Raw genomic sequence first — 18,112 nt, 5'->3', positions numbered from 1 at the left:
ATCTTAATACATGAAGTATAACATTTCGTAAACAGCTTAATCATCTACTGATACATAAGATTTACGGGTTAATAAAAAAAAACTTTACAGTTACATCATGAAACCCTTTCACTAATAGCATTATAAGTTAAAACAAATTATTATGTGGAGACGGCTAATACAAATATTTATGAAAAAAGTTATATAACAACTTTTTCATTTTCTGTATTTTCGCTTTATTTCATATAGTTACATTTTTTTGTTAGTTGGGTTTGTCTTATAATTATGTAAAAGGACTACATAAAAAGTTATTAAAATATCTCAAAATGTATCCAGTGTTAATTATTTTCTTCAACCAAACACGTGGTTCATAATTACTAAAAAATAAGCTTATAATTCCGCATTTTTTTGTAAACCAATCCTTTAATGAATATATAACATGATCTAACAAAGTCTAAATGTCCTATTCTTTTGCTTTCATAAACAATTGGATTTGTCAAATAGAAAATTTCCGTTTTTTAGGATCAAATTCAAAATATAGTCATACATCAAAACGATATAAAAACAAATTAATTAAAACAAGTTGAAATGGCATCAGCTGTTGTGGCTTTGGCAACACCTATTAAAGGGACAAGCGTTAACCATAAGAAAAATAGAATTCAAGTTTCTAATACTAAAAAACCTTTGTTTTTCTATGTCAATCTCGCAAAGGTTAGCCAACTATCGTCTCAATCTTTTGTAAGACCGTTATATGATGTAGAACAATTTTTAATAACTTATGCATCTTAAAAGAATCTCTTATAACCCGATTATACAATGTTTTATTGAAAAATCACATTATTTATCAAATTAGACGTATAGGAGAATTTTGTAACTACATGAAATAATATGAGTATGCATGATTGTAAAATTGCCTTAAACAAGTCATTGAACGAAATACATACCATGTTCCAAATTTTTACCCATGCATAATTGAAGTTGTTATTTGTATTTCATTTATATAATTATATGTTATATATCCATATGCAGTAAGTAGATTATACATCTACATCGGATGGTGTGTTTTTTGAGTTTTATGATAAAATTTTTGAATTTTGTTTTAAAGATTATGAGTTCTATTATAATGTTTTTGAATTCATTCACTTAAACATTAAGCTCAAAAAATTACAATATAACTCGAAAATATTACATATAAGCTCGGAAAATTTGAGTTTTGACGTCAACAAAATTAAAATGTAAATTATAAATTTAAACAAAAAAAAACTCAGAAAAAATACACGCATACTCAGTAACATATTAGGTCTGATGTACTATATCAGATGTGTATTCCTTTTTTCCATTCGCATAAGTTTATTCTTATGAAATTCCTAGCTTCCATATACAAGTATAGATTGACATTGTCATTGGCTCATTGCACATATATAAAAAGGTGGCTACAAATGATAAGGAAAATTATGGATCATAGGATTTTAATTTAGCGTGACGTTATTTTGATGCAGAGATACATTCAACAACATAATGAGGTTGAACTTTCAGCATTGGGAATGGGTATGTTACATTCTGTCTTCTGATCTCAACAATATGTTTCGAATGTCGGCTTGTAATACTTAAAGTAATCCAGCAGATGTCAACTAACTTAATTGATAAAGTCATGAGTTGTGATATTGTGACTCTCTTTACACCGAAATCAATTAGAATAATTCATTAATGAAAATGTTTTATAAAAATAAGTGCATAACTCCATACAGTCTTTTAATTCTTGATTATCATACTTCCTTTTGTACGAGACACCGTAAAACTAAATCAGTTATATTTGAAAACCAACTTAAATATGATGATAACTAATGTTATGGTGCAAACTTCTGAAGAATCCAATATTAACCCACATGTGAGTGTCCCACATTGAAGAAGAAAGAGAGATTGTACCACTTTATAACCAATGGGGCTACTCCTCCTATTGCCAATTGGTTTTAGGATGGAACCTCTCTTGTGTTGTTAAGTGGTCCGTCTCTCCTCCATTCGGGTAAGGCCTAGGCCCATTTGCATGATTTAACAAAACTCATGTCTCACATCGGTACGAGCCTTTTGGGAAGGAGTCCAAGAGTAAATCCGTGAGGGCTTGGCCCAAAGCGGACAATATCGTAGTATTATAGACAGTGGACACCGGTACAGCAGAGGCCCAACACGTGATATTTCACGCTTCCGCACAACAAGTGGTATCAGAGCTAGCCCAAGGTTCGACTTGGGCTAGACACAGAGATTCATCAGGCCAAGACTTGAAGGTGGACGTACACTATAAGGCGTGAAACGCCTATAGCTCGAGGGAGAGCTAATATGTTCGCGATAAGCGGGGTGGGCTGAGGCTTAATGGAGGGAACAAAAGCGGTTCATGGTAAGTCCAAAGGCGGTCCGGTATGGCGCGCTGAGGCAGTGGATTCAGGCCCCAGTCCAGGGTATATTGGATGCAGAGGAGTTTGGTACGCAAGTGTAGCACAAGCACCGTGAGACACTTGGTGTGTCGTTTAAGGGGAGGTTATCAAGATTTGGTGATGCGGATGTCTAAAAAGTTGGGGTTGTAGAGTGGGGGAGTTCTCCGTAGAGGTCAAGGCGGCTCGAGTCAAAGATGATGGTCGCTCAAGAGTAAATACGTGAGGGCTTAGCCCAAAGCGGACAATATCTTACTATTATAGACAGTAGACAGCGGTACAACAGAGGCCCAACACGTAATATTTCACGCTTCCGCACAACAACTAAACTTAAATTGAAATTATTTTTCAATATATAACATAATTACTTTTAAGTATACAAAGAGTCGGTCTTACGGTAGATCAAATTTGTGATAATCGTTGATAACATAATAGGACTAGGCAAGTAGGTAATTTATTTATTTCTAGAGTTTGTAATATTTTCTTCGAATTATGTGTGATACAGCAATTACAACTGTCGTCACAATAGCTGAGATTCTGAAGAACAATGGATTTGCACTTGAGAAGAGTAATTGTCTCTCATACTGTGTGTTAAAAAACTTTTTTTTCATGGACTATTGTTTTAATATTTCATTTACCCATTTCCAAATATCCACTTTGTTACAGAGGTTTGTACATCTACCATTGGTATGAACGATGAAAATAAGGGGCGAGTGGTGCAGAAAGCAAAGGTAAACATATATCTTTTTCGATTTTACTGGAATCTACAAAACAATTTTACATGTCACTCATAACTTTGGTTTAAAGTGAAGTGTTATGTATACAAGATCACTCATTATATTAAAAAGTGAGACGTTTTCTTGAAAATTTAAATGATTGAATGACTTTTTAGTGACAAGACAAAGATAGGTACATCAATTTAAAATCTATTGAAAATACTAATATCAAGAACGAGACTTGCTTTAAAGTAGGGAATCTTCTTGGTTGTTAAGTTTATATGTGAAGTCCGCGACCAAGAAAGAAATATTTTTTCACAAGAACATATATTGTTGATTTTGATAAGTTAGGTTGCTATATCTTTTGATGACTAACAACATATTTCACATCTTGTGTTCCAGATTGAAATTGTATTAGAAAAGACGGAAAAATTTGACTCTTTGATGACTCTTAGTCCCACAAAAAAACACGATAATGGCAACAACAACAACAACAACAACAACAACAACAACAATGTTAACGCTAACAAGACGAACGAGGACAAGCCCGTGCTCGATGAGAAGAAGGAAGAACAAAACCAAACCCATTGACTACTAATTTATCAACCTTTACTCTAGGTCATACATTTTTTTAGCCAGCTTTATCCTAATTAGCAAAGGTTTATATATTATCATAAAAAGATTCATATGGTACAGTCGTTAAATCTATATATGCACATTTCTATAGATGAGGCTATTTACAAAAATAGAATTTTGTAGTTAGACTTATCTAATTGGCCATATATATATTTAGTTGCTTATTATTATGTGAAATTCTGCTTGTATTTATTATCTTGTTTTTAACCTTTGTATTTGTATTATGTCTTATCCCATTATTTTGGGAGTAGTTTGTAAGTAAGTTGTGTATTTCATGACTAATAATGGAGTAATGGTTGAAAATAATATGTAGAGTTCCTTTTAAGTGTTTTTTTGGTGTAAACTGGGGTGTCCACCGTCAACAACAGTGGATAATCTCCTCGCCGCGCGTGCTCTCACGAAGAGGTAAACGGCTGGCCAAAGCGTTTGCTCCATTCCCATTGGCAGAGATCGAACCCCTGACCTCAAGAGTTCCTTTTAAGTGTGACCACCTCGTTTTTCCTTGCCATATAATATTCCATATTTATGCAAATATCGACCAGATTAGCCGATAAATTAAAAAGAGTAATACTCATAACCTGAGTTTAAAATTCGTCAATATCAAATCCGTCTTAATGACCCACTTTACACAAAAAGAATAATCTATATTTGATTAGTTCTGTTTCTTCTTTGAGAGTACTATCCTAAGGTTAAGAACATATATATAACTGGTACAAAATAAAGTATACAAGTAACATGTTATACACTTATCCCTACGTAAACTGAATAGGTTCTTCAGGTAGGATAATGCATTGAAGAGGTTAATTGATGATAAACTTAAATGACTAATGTTTAAAAGGAATTGAAAATACTACTTACCCATATAAACAAAATGAAGTTTCTTTTCGAAAAGCCTATGATAATATAGAACTCTATAGTTAAGCATGCTTGTTGGGGAGTAATCATAAGATGAGTGACATTTTGAGAAGGTTCCTAAGATACGCATGATTGCATGAGTGAGGCTAAAATACGCTAGAAATGAACTCGTATTGATATGTGGGTCATGTACACTGTTTGGTGAGTTACCACGAATAACCGAACCTAACCCAAGATTTGGGTCGTGTGTTACACAACAATTGAGAGAGCAGGGATATTAAGGGTCCAAGGATACTTGTTTGAACATTTTTCATGAACTAATCCAACTAGAAAAGACGATTTGTTTAGTTCAAATTAATAAGTCAATAATCTAGTTTAGGTAATTAATTTCTTTATTCACGTTAAATGAGTTTTGTTCAGTATCAAATCTTATAAATTCCGTTCAGTTGAATAAGTATAAATTGATCAATGCATTTTAATTATATTCAGAAAGTTTTAGTTCAAAACAAAACATAATCTTCTATAACAGGATCAAATAAATAATCTTGATATAACAATCAAATGGGCATATTGTGTTAGGAAAAGTAGGGGAGGGTTTAGAATTTAAAAATTGTATTCACCCTTAGAAAAGGGCAATGATTATGAATTTCACTTGGCAATATAAAGAATTGAAAGGAAAACAGAGAGATAATCAAAGTTCATTGCCCATTTTCATAGTGGTTGTTTAGTTGCATGAGGAATCAATACCTAGTAAATGTCAAACCACGTGAAATATAATCCCTTATCAAATTCATGGGATTTTATATGAAGTGTTTTTTTAGTCGCGTGGGAATGGATGAATTCGCATGTATCGCCAATTCATTAGGGAAAGGTAGCTTGGTAAGCAAATTTTGACTTCCATTATGTAGAAATTGGTAATTTATTTAGAATTTTCGAAGCCCACATTTTTTCAGCTTTTGGCAACCAAACAACACCATTATTTTGTAATTTTTAGGATTTTTAATTCATGTGATTTAGAAACGATAGCCACTATAGAAAAGTAGCATAACATCATACATCCGCTTCTCCGGGCGGAGAAATTCTATTGTGATGCACAAATTCTCATTGAAGATGGACACTATATCCATCACAAGCTGATGACGGACGGATAGTGCCCGTCTTCAATTAGACAAGTTGATTGTTATGTTAGAAGGGTTGCCCCAAGGGCCACCGAAGTGGGATCTTTTGTAACACCCCCTCATACCAAGGTACCTTACCAGGACTACCTAAGCATGAAAGGCTGTTACCATCTCGGTTGCCCGAGGTTAGTATAGATCAAAAGCGTCCGTCCCAAACACATTTATTAGAAGTACTGTAAAGTATTAATGTTTACAACAAAACAAACCCAAACCAAAACCAATACAGTGAATACAACTGAGGACAATTACAAAATCATAGCTAGGACTCGTGGATCGTGATACTACAACTGGTGATGACGACTTCCCATGACCGCCCAAGCTCATCAAATGCAATACTGTCAAGTCTGCTCACCATCCCCGAATGGATCACCGCAGTTTTACAAAACAACAACAACGGGTCGGTACCACTCAATCAATATAAGACAAAGAAACAATAACACCAGTGATCATCGATCTCACTCGAGAATCGACTACACACCGAAGTGTATAGCCCCGCCAGATTACCCATCGCAACAAGTAATCCTCGCCGCGTTGGGTGACCGCAGCCCATCCCCACCTAGTCCAGCTCATCAACGAGCGACTAACAATCCCCGTCCCTTAATGTGCACATCCCCTCCCGTGGCGGGTTCCACGGAGGGCGAACTAGGGTGTGAAGCCACTCCCGCAAGTGACTCCACCACAATCACACAAACCACAAATTGATCACAAAATGTCTCAACACCACAACCGTCACCACACAATCACATCACCACCGTCACCACAACACCCATAATCCGATGATCAGCAGATAACAACAAATACAACATAACTACAGTCTTAAATCAATTAACGATGAATCGAGTAGGAAACCCTACCTTTTCGCAATCCTCTTACGCTGCAATCAATCATACAATAAGCATAACAATTACCACATCGTCACCTACAACAATGATAATCAACAATCACATAACGCACACACTATATGCAAAACCCCATTTCCCCCAAATTCATAATCAAAGACAAACCCTAGGACAATCATCAACAAGCATGGGGAATAAAGACTTACCGACGAAAGGATGAATGATTGAATGCGGTTGCTAAGATTGTCCATACATACACAGAGGAGAGATTGGGAATGATTAGAGCGTCGTAGGTTTTGATTAGGTTTACAAACCGTGTTTTAGAAACTGATTTCTCAAATTTTATAATCTCTAAAAACACTCCCATCAACCGCTGAATTAATACTCGTCGGGCGGATACTCGGTCGAGTATGATGTATACTCGGCCGAGTATCCTCTACTCGGTCGAGTATTCATCTTACTCGGCCGAGTATTCCTCGGCAGAAGCCAAACAGAACATACACTTAGCACTACTCGGCCGAGTAGGCTCTACTCGGTCGAGTACTTAGCTTAATAAAATCCGTAGTGTTACAATCTTCCCCCTTAAAAAGAACTTCGTCCCCGAAGTTCCAACCCAACCTATAAAACATGGACACCTAACACTAAGTCTACCAACAACACTTACTTCCACAACATGACTCACGGTATCATCCCAACTACAAAGATAGCCTCTCGACACTAACTCCATAATATTATCGAATAACCACAATATAACGTTGCCAACCTTGTCTCACTTCCATAACACTCGAGCACTCAATCCACAAAAGAAGATCAATCATCAAAACGGAGTGTTACATTCTACCATCCTTAAAGCGAACTTCGTCCTCGAAGTTTACTCAAATACATAAACATCATCTTCCAACTGTCAAAACTATCGGACTCATAATCATTATCATACAACTGTCAACACTGTTGAAATATTCTCTCATTGCTAAACATCGAACTACTACAAGCACGGTCATGACCTTTAATCAAATCAATACAAATATCCGTCCTTTATACTACACCAACACTCTACTTCCAATTATACTACCATATGCACAACCATCAAAATCTCTTTTATCGCATCCTACTCCTCTTAAGATAAATGTTACGTCCTCGTAACTCACTAATACTAGATCCTTCGTTATACCTCTCATTATCTTCATCACCACCACATGTCAAAGATAACCACTTATAATAATCCGAATAGTCGCCATGCATATATCTTAGGCTCTCTTACTTAAACAACTCTCATCCTTCAATTCACTCGTCACACCCCCCTAACCTATACCTCAAAATCCTTAACTTAACCCAAAACTTCAACTCTTCCACATTACCGCAACATGACATATATCTTTATATAAACTATATAAAACTCATATCACCAAAAGCATAATTCACACTCCACACTTGTTACGTACACTCACACTAGATCCTCAAGTTCTTTTCTTTCATTACCGCAAAACTCATACATAATCGAACATGACACTAATTCCCAATATCCTGCACTCACTATCTCAACAAAAGATTATGAACCACTTGTCGCTTTCAGATCATTACAACACATATTCCACGAATCACTTGCCATGACTATGACTACCGATGCCTCATCTTAAAACAAGATAAAAATTATCAGAACAACTTCTCACAACCGTGTCCCATCAACAGAATATCACTATACCATGACAACAACGAAAACATATACAACTCTCTTTCACATCATACTCTACCCTCATTCCCAAACTGAAACGGTAAGAAACATCAACAAAACAAAACAACGATCTTTATGTTCAACCAAAACTCACAAGGAACAAAGAAAAACAAAACAACAATCTATGTTTAACCGGTATGCACTTACGAAAACTCGTATTATAGTCATCTCACCTACTCCACCACAACCGGTGACAACATCGCAACATTGCCACCAACAAATAGCACCACAAAGGTGCGAAAATACCCGCATCACAACAAATGAAATAAGTACCGTGCCATACACAATCCCATAAACACTGACTCAATATAACATCTTGGACAACAAACTTACTCAAAACTGCTTTACCAGATCACAACACCATACATAATACGGAATAAATAGACAAGAATCTCATGCATACCATCCATACTTTTCATGGATTAAACATATATCATGAATACACATGCAAGTATAACCGTCTTGTCGGACCACCCAAACTATCATTTTTTTTTTTTTTTGATCATCATTCCATTAAGTTACCGTATCCAACATATATTACAAACATTCATATAACAACTTTATGACTATCACACCATACCGCATCTCGTGAGGTCACAACCTCACACAAACATTTACATACTCCTAAGACCCATAATCACATCCAAATAGCCAATCCTGATTACGTAAGTTACCACTTGACAGTGAATACCTCTCATCCGGATTTAACCCAGGTGCCTTTCATAACATATCCTCTCATACCCACAATTATCACTCCTCCGAAAATTGTAGCCATAACATCAGTACCCAACTTCGAGCGAATACCTCACATATCTACATCTTATACTCCCTCACAACCAAACATATTAATTACCCCCACAAAATCAACCTCATTAAAACAACTAACTTCCCTAAAGTAACATCATCCTCAACCACTAGTGACAATACGATGGCACCAACATCCTTCATGTGATCACTCTCTTACTAACACTTCGTAATATCACAATCCGTTTTCTCTCTTTGGTTATCATCCCAAATAAAGAACATCCAATCCATCAACAAGATTTACCTCAATATTCTTCCCAATACTATGCTTAATTGTCATATTACCCGATTCCCCACCAAGATTTCATATCGTGCAAATTCTCTACCCAACTTTTACTTTACTTAGTTCCTCGAAACTCCTGACTAATCATGTTGTTCTGAAACTCCTATATAACCATTAACTCAAATCCTCATGCTAGTATCATACATCTCGACGATTATTTCTTACTTTATATCACATAACTTCGGTGAACATTTTCTTAGTTTTACTCCCCTCATTCTTTTCTTTTTACACTCGACAAAAGCAATTAACCACTCAACTCCTTATTACTTCTTACCTAACTCTTAAGTAATTTGTTTATTTCTCCCATAGCTCCACAACTCTAATTCCATTAATTCATATCAATATCTTATCATTCTTCTTATCATTTATCCTCTCTCATCTTGCTTCTCACTCACCCTTGTCACATCAAGTCTACACACTAATGGTTACTCTTCCATTAGTCGTATCTCCCTTTCGTATCTCTAGGAAACCAAAAATTTATGTCATACCGTTAATTTTCCATAGAATTACACACTAGGCTCACCCCTTAATATTCCAACTTCCCAAGCTTAGCCACTATCTACAAATCCACATCGCGACATCACTTCCTTTAAGTTCACTATATACCTCTCTTTCCTATCTTCTTACAACAACCTTCCATTACATATATCCTTAAGCAACTCTATCCTAGCTGTCTTCCTCCCTAAATCCTTACACATCCAAATATGCCACTATTCTTGTCCCATATCTCAATCTTTCATTCTCATGCTTCTTTACACTTACATCACCTTTGTCCATATACACTTACTTTTATACTACTCAACACACCGACTATATCACTCATCATATCTCACAAAACATGCTCTTTGCCTCAATTAGCTCACATTCTTCTTTTTTTTTTTCTTTTTTTCCACTATCTCTCACATGTCTTCCTTATCCAACACATGTCCCTCATAAGCCGGCATTCCCCCTATCATAGTATTTGGTAACTTACGTATCAAGACCGTCTCACATATAAGAGAATGCGTTAAAACTCAAAACATACATGTGTATATACCCTATGACTCAAACAATGTAAAAACATAGCCACCGGCTCAAAATAAAAGTAAGAACATAGCCACCGACTCAAAGTGGCCGCCCAATGAGGTACTCGGTCGAGTACAGAACATACTAGGTCGAGTACAAAGTACTCGGTCGAGTAACTATATTACTCGGTCGAGTTTTCGACTCCAGAAGCAAACTCAATTGTCGCAGAAGGATTACTCGGTCGAGTATTGGGAATACTCGGCCGAGTGGACCTTACTCGGTCGAGTATGAGACTACTCGGCCGAGTTCGGACTCCGACGCTAAACAAGTATTATCACGGAGAGATTACTCGGCCGAATATGGAACACTCGGTCGAGTACAAAAGACACTCGGCCGAGTAGGGACTACTCGGTCGAGTATCGCAGATTCTCAAGACCGTCCAGTTTTCGTAAAACAGTCATATCTCACTCGTTACTTGGTCATTTTGGGCGTGTGACCTATCGTTAGAATCGTAAGAGGACAAGCTATCACCTCAACTTGGAATTACAGCAATATCATTTCTAGAACTCGACTTATGACAGTTTTAAGACAACCCTTCCAAAATCGATTTGTATACAAATCAAAAATTTCTTTTCAAAACAACTTTAACATGCATAAAACAAGCAATAACGACCCAATGCTTCTAAAAACCAGTACATAGTTGAACATTTATCATATTCACATTAAAATTAAACACCACATTTACATATACAGACGCATGACCTTAATCACATGCTTCTACCAACAATCAAGCATTAAAATCATCATATTCATATGCACATGTACCACTACCATACTTTATGCTCAACATTGTATTAAACAGGTAACATGATCACATTCTTCATGCTCAATATCAACCAGATACAATTTCACAATTCACTTTTCATCTTTTACACTACTACAAAAATAGATAAAGAGGATGGTTCAAAACCGTCCTTACTTTGTAAACAAACCGTCCTTAATTCACCCGTCCTCGTTGCCTACGAGGACGGTTAACATAAAGTCAAACCGTCCTCTTAAGTTTTTAAAAGCAGGACGGTTGTGCATATGAACCGTCTTCTTTATGTTTTCTAAGAGGACGGGTGGAAGTTAGAACCGTCTTGTTTTGGTTACAAGGCAGGAACAGTTTTTACGCCAACTTCATGACGTTTTGTCAAGGAACCGTCTTCTACACTTTTTTTTTTTGAAATCAATTTCGCACGAATTTATGAATATAGCCTACACTAATATTGGCAAACATCCATACTCTTTCACAACCTGATTTTTGAAAAGGAAATCGTTTCATTCATACCCTATACGACAATAGTCGTATAGCTTAAATATTATATCCGGCTACATTTCAAAAAATCCAACTAATCTTACAATTATACTTTAAATCCCAACCAAACAAAACCAAACTATCCGCGATCTAGGTAATATGCAAGCGTTCAGCCAAAATACTTTAGACGTTGCCATCAAATACGTGCGCCTTAAACTCCATTGCATATTTAGCCTAAACTTCTCGCACCTCATCAATTTGCTCAACCGAACATGTCTCTGGAGCTTTAATCATGAACTACATACAAAGTAACCAAAAAATACAATTACAATTATTCACATACCAACACATGTAATTTATATAAAATGAAGTAAATATTGAAACAAAATAAAGAAATGGAAAGACGGGGATTTTTCTTTGAATGCTTACTGAAGTCATGGGAAAGAAACAGAGTGATCCTTTTGCCCTCTGTCCAAATTTAAATCCTTCAAAAATAGAAAAGATAGAAGCAAAATCATGCAACTTTTAAATACAAGAATATGGCTATGAAGTCATGTTAGAGTGATAGACCGTTAAGAGTTCGGAAGCTATCATCCCCATTGCCAACAAATCAATGACCTAACACGTACCTAAGTCAAAATTCCAACATCCTCTTGCCTAACCTACCTTGTCAAAATTGCTGCCTCTGATTGTACTACCTTCGTGATCAGTCAGCGACCATAAGTCAAGAGTACTCACACTTAACTGTTATAGTTACAGATTGCTGAATAGTTTACTACTAATAATAAACAAAATAAATTCTGAACACTTTACTTCATCGAACCATTGGACCTTTCTACAGCCCATCATAGTTAGCCTAGTTAACCTGGCCACTTATTAACCATTCCCATCGAGGGTAGGCCCTCAGACAAGGTAAAACAGCAGACCAAACAGCAGAGTAAGTCAACTTTTATACTTCCGCTTTTTCAATCATTTCTACACATTTGTTGAATATATGTGAGTTATATTTTAATCAAATTTATAGAATTGAATGTATGTTTTTCACAAGTAACCAAGTCAATTAAAAAGTCGTTCAAGAAAATGACCAAAAATTTTGAAGAAAATGATGATCGTGTACCTGTTTTTAATAGAACCGCTCATGGCCATAAAAGCTTCTTATACATTAGTAGCATCGTTAGCACTGGTCTCCATAAAAGTTATGCGTATATCATCAGCAAAATCCTAAATAGACCACAAAGTTTAGAACAATCAATTTTCATCCCTACACGTATTGTGTAAATTAAGCACCCAAATTTCCGTCAAGTACCTTAGCGGTTTCAAATGGTTGCCTGTGATTGTCATGAAACACTCTTGTCCAACAATGTCCCTCTTTGAAGCGCAGCGATTCTGAAACTCCATTAGTTTAGAGTGAGATCAATACGCCATGTTAAGAAGCACTCGTTATGGAAGATATTACAGAATACAGATGGAAGAGAATCTTACAATTTGAAGTTTGATAGTCTTTCCTTCTTGCTCCACCTGCGAATTTTCTACAACATTTAAGACAAGAATACGAGATCAAGCTGGCAGGCAACAGAAAAAGTTCTCTCAGTGTTCAAACACTTGGATAATAGACACTCACGAAATCAACTCCAATGATGCTAATGTAACTCTCTAAATACAAGTCATCCTGCAATGGCGAGGAAGTGGTATAGATGAACGGTATGCTGCAATGAAAACAACTTAATAGTTCATGGAAAGTCAATGGATTAAAGTTGGTACACAAAAAAATAGTCAGACAAATGCAACATCTTGCAATCCATAGGGGGAAAGAAAAATGCAACACGCCATACAAAAAGTCATATAATAAGAGGAATGCAACACAACCTTGACAATAAACTACAGTTTAACACCAGCCAGAATGAATGTCAAATCTCATACTCGGTATTTAATTACTATTTGTACTACTGCAGTATCATCCACAATAACCCCGACAGTTAATATCACAATAATGCAACAGTTACTTCAATTTTCTATTTATACAAGTGAAGTATCATCCACATAACATTCGTACCATGCTAAATTTTTATATTGCGACACACTAACATTCAGCAGCAAAAGGTGAAATATGGTGTAGTTGACTCACCTGAGCATCGAGTACTGTCGATAGAGTTTCCATTTGTTTTAACAACTCATATTCAATACGCTTGCTTTTCACAGAATCCCGTAGTTTTGATATTTTTACTCCCAAAGAATACAAATGTCTCTACAAAACAGAAAGGAGTACTTGTAAGCGAAACTCGATACCCAAAACACTCTGCATGTACTCTGAGAAACATCCAATTGCAAGTATCATCTATAAAGAATTTAAATTTTAACTAAGTAAGAGTAAAAATTTGAATTACAAAAGATATGTGCAATGATTCTTGAAGTTTTGAACCAATTGCTCATTCAATCCCTGGCTCTACTTAATTTTTTACCCAAACACAATCTCTTCCAAATGAAGGGATTAATAAATTACTCCCGTAAGGCATAAACATATATTTATCCGAATTATTTTCATACACTCTCTTTCTCTCGGTCATTTATTTACCTATTCCATTTATGAGTGTCTCATTCATTTGTTTTCCTTTTTATATTAGGAATTTTTTTGAAGCGTAATTTGATCATCCACATAACCAATTATCCACTTGTGTAATAACACCCCCATAAATAGTCCCCTCCCTTCTCCTTGATCTTTGTGCTAAAACGAAAGGTAAACAATAATCGAGACAAAGGAAGTACATCTTTAAGAGTAAAGCGTAAAGATACATTTACCATCAAGCGACATTTTACCATCAAGTCCGATAATTATTTTCCCCCAAAAGTATAGTCATATCCTTATTATAACTAGTAATTTTGATGAAGTATAATCCAAAATTTACTATTTGTTACACTATTTAAGCACATTGAATAAATGTTCAAAGTAGTGTGCATTAGGCGTTCAAGTGTCAATTAATTCTAACAAGTACAGATTTAACGGCATTAGTGTATAATTCCTAAATGCTAAACAGCGACAGTCTAGGTCCTCCTTGCTAAAACATTGCAAAGTTCAGACCCTGATTGTGGTTTTAGCTCTTAACATCGCTAAAATTAGGAAAAGATGAAGAAGAATTGATTCAAGTGAAGTCATCAATGCTTTTATGTATACTCAGTAAGTCCGCTTAGTTCTAAATATACTCAGTAAAACCAACTTAAACTAAAAAATCACAGAAATTTGTGAGCTTTTATGTCCCCTGATCATCCAAAAACCTAGTTAATGAAACTAAATGCAACACAAATCACAATCAAACTAGGAGAATTTGACAGAAACCTATTAATCAAAAACCCATTTAAAACAGCAAAAATAAGTTATATAAATGAATTATTAGGTATTAAATGAAGAATATGATATGCACAATTGATTTGATTGTTCAATTATGGTGTTTACGAAAACTATTTATACTAAATAAACGAATTATCGGGTACTAAATGAAGAATATGACACATAGTACCTCGATATATAAGGAGATGAAAGAAGAGATCAACGATGATGAAGGATAACATGGTGGTGGTGGTTTGTGAGGCGCGATGGTGGTGGCGTCGGGGTAGGCGATGGTGGCCTGGAAACGAGAGCCGCTAGCCGGTGATGGTAGGGTATATCGAGGCTTTGATTGTATTGTGTGAATAAAAGGGGATGGAGTGACGTAGTGGGGATTTTGGGAATTTTGATAGTCATTAAAAAATAAGAAGACGGTTCAGTAAATAACCGTCTTCTATATTAATAAGAAGACGGTTTTATTGACCAACCGTCCTTGTTACTTTTACAACGAGGACGGGTGTCTTTATTAACCGTCCTAAGTATGTGATCACTAATGGCGCCCAATTTATTGTCGGATATAAGACGGTTCCATCCCCAACCGTACTCTAAGGGGCGTCCTCTTAGCTTAAAATTGTAGTAGTGTTACCATGTTCCAACACTTAACATGCCAACATATTCCATGCTCAAAGTTTCAACATCAACAAATCGTCGATACATCTTTCAACTACTACCATATTCCACTTCTTTCCTCATTTAATCCAACCATGCACAAGATTCAAACTACAGATATCAAACACACATAACTCAAACATACAACAGTTTCCCCCATGTGACCGGCTTGAGATCGTAAGGGCCTTAATGCGACTTCGGACGTCTCCCAAGTCTTTGCGGTAGCTCCAAACAACTCTCCCCGGGTTCATTTTATTTAGACTCCCTAAGTTCATTGAGTTCATTAGTTTTAGGTGCCTAATCGTCGGCTCGATACCACTTTGTAACACCCCCTCATACCAAGGTACCTTACCAGGACTACCTAAGCATGAAAGGTCATTACCATCTCGGTTGCCCGAGGTTAGTATAGATCAAAAGCGTCCGTCCCAAACACATTTATTAGAAGTCTTGTAAAGTATTAATGTTTACAACAAAACAAACCCAAACCAAAACCAATACAAAGAATACAACCGAGGACAATTACAAAATCATAGCTAGGACTCGTGATTGTGATACTACAACTGGTGATGACGACTTCCCATGACCGCCCAAGCTCATCAAATGCAATACCATCAAGTCCGCTCACCATCCCCGAATGGATCACCGCAGTTTTACAAAACAACAACAACGGGGTCGCACCACTCAATCAATATAAGACAAAGAAACAATAACACCAAATGATCATCGATCTCACTCGAAGAACCGACTACACACCGAAGTGTGTAGCCCTGCCAGATTACCCATCGCAACAAGTAATCCTCGCCGCCGGTGGGTGACCGCACCCATCCCCACCTAGTCCACTCATCAACGAGCGACTAACAATCCCCTGTCCCTTAATGTGCACATCCCCTCCCGTGGCGGGTTCCACGGAGGGCGAACTAGGGTGTGAAGCCACTCCCGCAAGTGACTCCACCACAATCACACAAACCACAAAGATCACAAAATTGTCTCAACACCACAACCGTCACCACACAATCACATCACCACCGTCACCACAACACCCATAATCCGATGATCGGCAGATAACAACAAATACAACATAACTACAGTCTTAAATCAATTAACAGTAACTGAGTAGGGAAACCCTACCTTTTCGCAATCCTCTTACGCTGCAATCAATCATACAATAAGCATAACAATTACCACATCGTCACCTACAACAATGATAATCAACAATCACATAACGCACACACTATATGCAAAACCCCATTTCTCCCAAATTCATAATCAAAGACAAACCCTAGGACAATCATCAACAAGCATGGGGAATAAAGACTTACCGACGAAAGGATGAATGATTGAATGCGGTTGCTAAGATTGTCCATACATACACAGAGGAGAGATTGGGAATGATTAGAGCGTCGTAGGTTTTGATTAGGTTTACAAACCGTGTTTTAGAAACTGATTTCTCAAATTTTATAATCTCTAAAAACACTCCCATCAACCGCTGAATTAATACTCGTCAGACCGGATACTCGGTCGAGTATGATGTATACTCGGCCGAGTATCCTCTACTCGGTCGAGTATTCATCTTACTCGGCCGAGTATTCCTCGGCAGAAGCCAAACAGAACATACACTTAGCACTACTCGGCCGAGTAGGCTCTACTCGGTCGAGTACTTAGCTTAATAAAGTCTGTAGTGTTACATCTTTCACTTCCACGAGCGGATAGTACCACACTACCACCAATTGTGATTACAATTGGTCCACGATCCACACGTCACCTCAAACGAAAAAGAGTTGGTCTCTCTTCAGACGACCATTTTGGTCCGAAACAATAAGACGGGGTTTTGTGACCATCGTAACCATAATGTTTCAGCTAGTGTTACAGCTTATGGTAACTTGTTTTCCAAAAGATCCGTCTGAAACAAGAATTTGCGAACTAAAAATGAACTTATTCACTGAACTCCCACCGACCTAACCCATAACGTGCTATCTGTCACCTGCGCATAATTCACCGTCTTCATCTTTTCTGTGCTTTCAATGTCAATTTTGACTAAATCTCAACTTAAAAACTCAATCAGTTTTTATAAATTTTCAAGTAAATGACCGATCCTTGATTCTAATAACTTCATCAATTTTCATTCGAAAATTAATCCATTCCCATAATTTTAAAACGTAAAATTTACATCAAAAAGAATTTATATTCAACGTTTAAAATTTTAGGTATTCTCTTGAAATTAAAAGTACGATGATTTTTTGTTTGTTTAATGAATCATGTACTTAATCACATTACAATAATAGAGGGAGGGGGATTCGAATATAAGGGCATATTCACGTATATCCGTCTAAATCAGTAGATTTAGACATAACCTAATGTTCAGTTGTATTACAAT

General features: G+C 36.4%; 2 protein-coding genes and 1 long non-coding RNA gene across 3 annotated transcripts; 1 reads left to right on the top strand and 2 right to left on the bottom strand.

Annotated features, from left to right (window-relative positions):
- Positions 1-434: 434 nt before the first annotated feature.
- Positions 435-4,082, top strand: LOC141647214 (uncharacterized protein At2g34160-like). The gene is made up of 5 exons (XM_074455325.1): positions 435-690; positions 1,479-1,527; positions 2,911-2,973; positions 3,072-3,136; positions 3,524-4,082. Exons 1-5 carry the CDS (start codon positions 568-570, stop codon positions 3,710-3,712), a joined length of 489 nt encoding a protein of 162 aa, XP_074311426.1. The 5' UTR covers positions 435-567; the 3' UTR covers positions 3,713-4,082.
- Positions 4,083-11,753: 7,671 nt separating this feature from the next.
- Positions 11,754-12,524, bottom strand: LOC141647213 (uncharacterized). The gene is made up of 2 exons (XR_012545688.1): positions 12,180-12,524; positions 11,754-12,047 (listed from the first exon to the last, which is right to left on the bottom strand). It is a non-coding gene; the product is annotated as an uncharacterized LOC141647213 (long non-coding RNA).
- Positions 12,525-13,144: 620 nt separating this feature from the next.
- LOC141648672 (uncharacterized) lies at positions 13,145-17,743 on the bottom strand. The gene is made up of 5 exons (XM_074457396.1): positions 17,720-17,743; positions 15,263-15,415; positions 13,876-13,995; positions 13,372-13,419; positions 13,145-13,268 (listed from the first exon to the last, which is right to left on the bottom strand). Exons 1-5 carry the CDS (start codon positions 17,741-17,743, stop codon positions 13,203-13,205), a joined length of 411 nt encoding a protein of 136 aa, XP_074313497.1. The 3' UTR covers positions 13,145-13,202.
- Between the last annotated feature and the right edge of the window lie 369 nt (positions 17,744-18,112).

Source organism: Silene latifolia, chromosome 3 (assembly GCF_048544455.1).
Source record: "Silene latifolia isolate original U9 population chromosome 3, ASM4854445v1, whole genome shotgun sequence".
NCBI lineage: Eukaryota > Viridiplantae > Streptophyta > Magnoliopsida > Caryophyllales > Caryophyllaceae > Silene > Silene latifolia.
Note: the sequence above shows the minus strand (reverse complement) of the source record. Positions and strands in the feature narration are given on the sequence as shown.